At 38.2% G+C, this 8,405-nt stretch overlaps 1 protein-coding gene across 1 annotated transcript in view; it reads right to left on the bottom strand.

Annotated features, from left to right (window-relative positions):
* Window positions 1–1,539, bottom strand: part of LOC107289973 (glutathione S-transferase kappa 1-like) — a 12,942-nt gene extending 11,403 nt beyond the window's left edge. The window contains exon 1 of the mRNA XM_015818804.1: window positions 1,386–1,539. Coding sequence (XP_015674290.1) covers window positions 1,386–1,478 — 93 coding nt within the window. The 5' untranslated portion in view covers window positions 1,479–1,539. The remainder of the gene's footprint in view (window positions 1–1,385) is intronic.
* Between the last annotated feature and the right edge of the window lie 6,866 nt (window positions 1,540–8,405).

The raw sequence follows: 8,405 nt of genomic DNA on the forward strand, positions 1-8,405 counted from the left end.
ATACTGGCCTAGTGTATATAATGAATCCATATGTGTGATATGTACAAATGAACTGGATGATTCATTTCCTGCTCGACAAGAGTATTTTGAAATATTCATATATATCAGGATTTGCTTTCATCCAACTCATGGCAACACATTCCATATTCACAAATAATTCCAAAGGCCAATAATTGAAACTAGAGTCAGATTTACGTGACATATTAATTGGTACACAGCTTAGTTTAATATTGCACTCGATTCCCAACATACCCACAGTCCATATACATAGTGCAGACCTGACAAATGTTGCAATGTTTTCAGCAGCCACAGAAAAGTGGGTCAAAGTTGAAACCAAGAAAGTCCTAGAAGCTTTGTGATAATTGCTGACAACTCTTCTGAAAAAAACGTTTCCCTCTGCTCCTTTCCCCTTTTTTCTAGCCTGGAGTATTTCCAGATGAGAATTTTACAGCATACTGAACATTATCCAGAAGTTGCAAACTTTTGTCAAGGGCAACAGAGCTTGGGGGAAGTCTCCTGGAGGACAGCCCAGCTGACAGGAGGAGGGAGGAGGTGCACTCAGTACTGATACAGATACAGATAATCCTCGACTTACAACAGTTCATTTAGCGACCGTTCAAAGTTACAACAGCACTGAAAAAAATGACTTATGACCATTTTTCAGTTATAACCTTCGTAGCATCCCCATGATCATGTGAGCAAAATTGAGATGCTTGGCAACTTATGACCACTGCTGTGTCTCAAGGTCATGTGATCAATTTTTGCCACCTTTTGACAAGCAAAGTCAATGGGGAAGCCAGATTCACTTACCAATTATGGCAAGAATGGTCGTAAAATGGGATAAAACTCACTTAACAAATGTCTCACTTAATAGAAATTGTGGGCTCAATTGTGGTTGTAAGTCGAGAACTACCTATTCAGATGCAATAAGGCCCCGTTTGCAAAATGCCATCACCCAGCAACTATGGAGATTCTTAATCATCCAGGTCATGGTTGTCCCAAAAGTGCTTTTTTGGGAGGGTAAAAAACACCTTTGGGCCATCTTTCAATGGTGCTGCCGTGCATCTCCACATTAGCAAACAGCATGACACTGGATAAACAAGAAAGTTCGGATATCTGAAGCTGCAATACAGGAATCAAAGCGCGTTTCTTTTGTAGTGCAGATTTACTCTTCTAAGTCTATACTGCGCTTAGTTGTAAGCGCATATTTTTTTTTAAAAACCTGCAAAAATGTTACTGCTCGCCTACTCCAAATCGCAGCTAACACGGCAAGAAATCGGACTGACGCCCTAAGGCTTCCGAGCAACATACATACTGCTTGATTTGAAAGACACAAGGTAAGAAGGAATGGCTTGCTTTAATACAGCTTTTTGCAGCGCGCTTACCTCAAAGCCAAGCCAGGAATAGGGGGACACGACATCGTAGAAACACTCCACCTTCTTCTTGCTGACCCCGGAACTCTGGCGCAAAAAAGCCATGCTCGGTCGGAATGCCAGGTCCGGGAGAGAGAGCCTGCCTGTCAACAGGACACCACAACCCCAAAGACGCGCTTTACGTCTGTCACGTGCAGCTTTCAGAGTCCAACCCCCTCCAGAGTTCACTCCGGCGATGCCTTTCGGGACGCTTAGGAAGGCGGGGAAACGACACGTGGGCGGCGGGAGCAGCTGCAGCTGCAGCAGCAGCGGCGGCGGCGGCAAGAACTATAACAACGACAACTGGCTTTGTTCAGAGGAAGTCGCCAGTCCCTTCACACTCACGGGAGCCTGAGTGCAACAAGGAGAAAGTATCTGCACACACACACGCCACCTTCGGATGTCCTGCTGTTCCAATCTATTAGATTTGAGAAATACGGGGATGCGTAATGTATCTTCTGGATTGTACTAGATTGAGGATAGTTTATTTCCTGGTCATCAGGTATCCAGGATTGTTAGTATTCCACAGTCGCAATGAAATGTCATTAAGAGATGAGTTCTATTTGTTTCCTGTTATTTCACTTTAACAATAGAAAATGAACAACTCGTCTTTTATGAGCAATTTCTAAAAACACCATATAACACCAAGATCCCGTATGTAATTTTCTGTAATGTTTGCACCAATGTTGCAAGGCACGGAATGGCAGTAGTTGTTGCAAGCTCTCTTGCAGCTAGCATATCTGAAAATACAGCAAAGTAAAATAATCTGAGAGGTTATGAGGAAGGCCATGTTTTGATGATTTTGTTGTCTGTTAGATTATTTTAGTTTGGATTGTCTGTTTCATTTAACATTTTTACCTATTTTTGTTTTCTGTAGTTTTCTATCCGATCTATAATTAACTGGAATTGGGAATCAGTAAATTTAAATAAATAACAATAACAATATTGAAAATATTAGGAAGCATGTTAGACATAAACACCAACAGATTGAGCGAGAGAAAAAGATTTAAACATTCAAAAAGACTCTATTTACAATGAGAACTGCAGGCCCCTATGACAGTTTCCAAGATTTTGTGTTTTATTTCATTAAAACATCTTATTTTTTGCAATAATTGTATTAAAAATTACACAAATAAAACTGAAAAGTCTACATAGAGTAAAAATATATTAAGAAATGAACAGAGCAGAAGAAAGGAAAAAATGACCATCTCTTCCTCCTCAGCAAGTACAATCAACCCCAACAACTTACCGCCATTTCTCAAATGAAAAAAACCTCAATCACTTCTTCATCCCATACCTCAAACACATTCTCTACAATCAAATCTTTAAGGTTTTACCACTCCATCTTAACAACAAAAGTGCATTCAGGTTATCAGAAATAACAACATAACATACAAATTATATTAATAAACATTTTTGAATCTCTCATTTTTCATTTATCTGTACATTTCATTTTCTATTTAAACAAATCTCCCTATCCCATTTTCAAATAAAGTTTTTAAAACATCATCATACAGTCCTAATCAGCAAAAATCCACTAAACCTTACCAAAAATAGCAGCCCATTTATATGAACCTTGAGCAATAAATCAATTTTGTGGTTTCTTTTCTTTTTCCCCACACTTTTTAGTTCCCTCCAGTGAAATCCAAACATCTCCTTTCTCATATTCTTTTTTTACCAATTCTCTTGTTATTGGCATCTTTATCTAATTTCGTTTGTAATTCCAGCATTGAAAAGTTCTCCATGTCGCTGTTCACATTCTCACTGTCACTTCTTATGAAATCTTTGACAATTCCAACAAATCTGTTTTTTAAATTCATTGAAAAGAAGTTACCACATCACTCTTCTGGTTTAATATTTGTAACGCGTTGCTGGGGCTCAGTCTGGTTAAATGGAAAAGAAAGAAAAGAAAGCGCACGTTTGTAATATGTAGCGTGTGTTGCTTTTACATCCAACAGATGGCGCTCCTTTTTCAAAAACATGTTTTTACCTGTCACAGGTGTGACATCTATATAATATAGGTATATAAAAACACGCGCGTATTCGAATGCAACGTTGTGTCAAAATTTCAAAGCAATCGGTGAAGAACTTTCGGAGATTTAAGATTTTGAACAAACGAACATTTACATTTTTATTTATATAGATTATTAAATCATCTTCCAGTTTTATTTGTAAGTCTATTATTTCCAATTTTTTCTCATAGGCTATCATTTTTAAATTCACATTCCAATTAATTTCAGTTTTATTCAGTGGATTGCTCTTCATCAATATCAGTTTCCAAGTTCTGTAGTAGCAGATTACACCTTTAGCCCATTCCCCCCAAATTTCCTTTATTTCCTTCTAGTGCCCTCTGGTGTCCACCCTTCACGTCATTTTATTAGTTGTTTAGATATAAGCATACAGACATTTCCTATGAAAAAAGGATTATTTTAATTAATTTGTTTTAGACTTTAGTTTAGGTAGACTTGGGGATCACTGATCAGGTAAATTTTGAAAGATTTTAATTACGACACTATTAGAAAACCCATGTCTCATGTCTCATGTCTCTTCTCGTTGTTTCTACTAATCCCCTGACCTCCGATTTCGTATATTCCTTTCCGACGACCTTAAGCCATACAGATCAAATTACTTCTCTTCCTGGAGGGGGGACATGATAGCAGTATTCCAATATCTCGGGGGCTGCCACAAAGAAGAGGGAGTCAAGCTATTTTCCAAGGCGCCTGAAGGCAGGATAAGAAGCAACGGATGGAAACTAATCAAGGAGAGAAGCAACCTAGAACTAAGGAGAAACTTCCTGACAGTTAGAACAATTAACCAGTGGAACAACCTGCCTCCAGAAGTGGTGAATGCTCCAACACTGGAAGTTTTTAAGAAGAGACCGGACAGCCATTTGTCTGAAGTGGTATAGGGTTTCCTGCCTGAGCAGGGGGTTGGACTAGATGACCTCCAAGGTCCCTTCCAACTTTATTATTATTGTTATTATTATTATATATATTCTAAAAAAAGCTGTTACAAAAATTTAAATATATAGTTTTCTTTCTTAACAGTTTAAAGGGGAATTCATCCAGCAAATACAACCTGACAGTTCTTAAAGTTTTCAATCTTTAATATGTAGTATTAAAAAAGTGGACTTCAAAATATAAATTTGAGGTTTGGTCACACCTTTCGTTTGTGAAATGCTACATGGCTCTGAAGTCGATGGAACCTGTTGAATCCCAGCTATTTACAACTTGAAGCAAGTTTCATGCCAGTAGGGTATGTACTACCCACAAACTCCATTAAGGCACAACATTTCAGGCAAAAGATTGTATTTATTCTTTCAAACATACTGTCTTGAGGTAGAAATAAATCAGCTCAGGGACCTCCGGTCCTGTGCGCAGCGCAGCAGTTGAGGGGTTTGGGACTCTGTGCCCTCCAGCTGAGTTTGTTCCTGTTAGGGGACCCTAAATGGGCCAGAAACCGCCCTGGAGAGGTGGCAATGAAGGAAGGAAGTCCCAGGGACCTTGGAGAGACAGCGGTTGACCCAATCGGTCCAGGAGAAGCCTTCCAGAAACCAACAGGAGAAAGGCTAGCCTAACTTCACAGTCTAGCCCAAGCTGTAAGCAACCGAAGTCAAAAACACTATTTTAAGCTGATCATAAACAGCGTGCTTAAATCTGGATAAGAACGTCGATTTTCTCTATCCTACCTATCAACTCTCCTGAAGGGGAGAAAAAAAATTCCTAAGAAGCAAAAAACCTGCGAAAGTGAAGGGGGGGTTGCACCACCCATTTGCTAACGGAAGTGGCAAATTGAACCTTTTATGGAGGACTAAAATCTGAAAAATGAACCAGTGCTGACACTTACTGGTGGACAAGGATTATGACAGCTATGGTTTCATGTAGGACTTGGTAAAATCTGGAAAAAATTAATCTCTACTTGTGACCTTCAAAGCTTTAACAATAGAGAACAGCTGTGACAAAAAAGAAAATAATCTGGGTTGTAGATAAAGTGAGACTTACAAACTTTAGGGAACAAAAGAAAAGAACTTTTTTGAACTCTCTGGACTATAAGCAGGGCTTTTTTTGTCATAGAACGCCCAGAACGGAGTTCCGGCACCTTTTTTGGATGGAACCTTGTAGGGTAGGCAAGGCGGGTTGTATGACATGTGTGAGTTCCGGCACCTTTTTTTTTGTTTTTGTTTTTTACAAAAAAAGCACTGATTATAAGTATTTATTTAACTCTGACCTCAAAGCTATTTTCAGAGGGGAAAAAAAATCTGGATTCTTGGTCATCACGGAAAATCAAAGATTTATAGAAAGAACCTATCAAGAAAAAATAAATACTTTTCAAGAGGAGACATATGATATGTTGCAACTAATTCAAATAATAATGATTTCAAACCACAAAGAAATCCAAAATAACTTTGAAAATATAAACCAACTCATCTCCAATTCAATTTTATACCAAAAAAAAATCCCAGGAAAATACAACAGAGAAGGAACAGATAAAACAGATAACTGAACATAAATTTGAGGATAGAGACTTAAAGATGCAATTCTACAAAACAAAGAAGTATGATTTAATAAAGACAACCTATATTTCAACACTACAAAATAAACTTGAGGATAAGAAAAAAGACTGGATAAAACAGACTGCAGAGATGCCAGGGAAAACGCTAGAACTGGAGAGACAAAAAATGACAGGAGAAGCAGAGAGAAAAAGAAGGAAAAAGATTCCTTATACTTATGTATGCTCAGAATTCCTCCCTCCTCCCCTACCCCCCAAATAAGATATACAAATGTTTAGGCAAGAATGTCAGTGTAAATCTTAAAGAGAAAGATGACTCTCCAATGTTCCCCTTGGGTGCTTTTTAAATGATCTTTTAGATTCAATCAGAGGCTCTTTATTGCTCCTTTCACGTCCCTTCTCTATGAATATAAAATCTCTTAAGTCACTTTTTAGGTTTCCTTTCTAGACCTTTCCACTGAAATAGAATGGTGCCCAGCTGTCATTAATCTTCCTCGAAAGTTCCAGCTTGATTCTCTTCCTCCGTCAAATATCATGGATTCCTTTTTCTACAATGTGGTCGGCTAGTATACCTACATGCTATAAGTCAATGTCAATAGAGCCAGAGAAGCCCTGTGACAATATAGAATCCAATTACATGCAGGCTTGATTTCTGCCATAAATTGCTAAAAGTATTATTGTTTTTCCCACTTATTTAGGTTTATGATTAATCTGGCTACTTCTAATTTTGTAACCAAGGTGGGTAGTTGTGTGGAAATAATCAAGTGAACTGAGGATCTTGCAGAAACACTGACAGTTTTTATCTATACTCTCACCAAGAATATTTCCTTGGGTGCATTTACCCCCCCCCCAACAATTACACATTAACCAAGTAAAGGCTCCTTTGTGTAAGCTTGATTCCATGCTGTTTTCTTGAAGCAGCGTGGAAGTAATTTGTCACAACCTTCTTTCAGGAAGTTTTCTCTACAACATTAGAAATCTCTGGTGCTCTCTAGCCCAAGTAATAAGCAGGTACAATCAATCTAAGAAAAGATTGGTCAGGCATTGCTACCACATTTATTAATGTTTCTTGTATGCATCATTAGAGATTTACAGTTTCTCTAATGTGTTCATATTTAGCAATGAACTAGTTCACAATATTCAACCAAGAGCAGATCTCAGCATACACATTCAGTGCAAATTCAGTAACTTCACCTTAAAAAGTTAATCAAATTAATTTCTTTCTCATTCTTAGATATCCCAGGGAAGATATGTTCTTCTTCCCCCGGCTCTTGAGATTTAAATTCTAAATCCTGGAATTCCAAATCAAAAGATCATCACCAAGTATCTTCCACATAGAAGAAAGAAAATATAATTTTACTAAGGAGCATTACCAAATGAGAAATATCCCAGATAAATGTGCCATTTGTGTATCATAGGTTGTTGATAATTGATTGATCCTATTCCCAGACTTTTTCCATCACAGCTGAATCCTCCCCAGAATACACTTTAACTTACTGTTATTTTGTGCTTGGTTCCTTTCAGTAACTCAGCTGCTCCCTTCTAGCAATGCTGCCGGCTCCATGGAAAAGGGGAAAAGCAGTAAAGTGGATGCTCAAGGTTACAGCCAAGTATGTTTTTATACTTTTTTTAGCGCATGTAGGTCATAGCTTCTTGTAGCAGCCCTATCCTTGCTCTGTAGAATACTGTATCCTCTGCAACAGAATAAGTAATTCTGATAAAGCTTTTGAGCAATTTACGTAGTTGTTTCCTTGTATTTCCTATAAGATTGATTAGGGCAAGAGTTTGTTACTGAGCCCATGGAACCTCTTGGCTTACTAGCATTTTTAAATCAGATTTCTCCAGTTGCATATGGTAGTAATTTGAACATTATAGTTACCCCATCACAAACTTCTTTAGCTTGGCCAATTACTGGACTTTTCTCCAGGACTGTTATTTTCAAAGCTGCCAATATAAAAGTGGCCACCTTAGAGGAAGCTTTACTCGTCCAACTGTGCACCTATTCACAAGTGGTCGTTCTTTATGAAGTTGCTGAAAAAGATGTTTTGGTTTCCCAGTTGCTATGATGAATGGTATAAGATATTATGATATAAGGCTTTATGTTTATTCATGGCTGAGATTGTCTCTCTTCATTAAGCCTATCCCTCTCTGCTGAAGTATAAGAGGAAAATGTGCCTGCTGCATCCGGTGATTGCATCTGTCCATTAGTGGATTCTTGAAGCTATCTTCATCTTTTCTCTGTATGTACCGTAGGATCTGCTGCTGAAGTGAGAACTCACAGCAGCTCACTTTGGAATTCAGAGGAAACAATGGTGGATTCCCAGAAACACCCGACCTGGCCCTTCTGCTTCATTGACAGCTGCACCAAGGCAGTCAGGAATCAGAGTCCAAATGTGGCATTTTACTCATCCATATGTATCATTCCGATTTAGCAACCTCAGGAGAGCAGAACCAATCTAAATCTTTAAAAAATAAAGAGGGAGG

Source organism: Protobothrops mucrosquamatus, unplaced genomic scaffold (genome assembly GCF_001527695.2).
Source record: "Protobothrops mucrosquamatus isolate PMUCROS unplaced genomic scaffold, P.Mucros_1.0 scaffold791, whole genome shotgun sequence".
In the NCBI taxonomy this organism is placed as follows: domain Eukaryota; kingdom Metazoa; phylum Chordata; class Lepidosauria; order Squamata; family Viperidae; genus Protobothrops; species Protobothrops mucrosquamatus.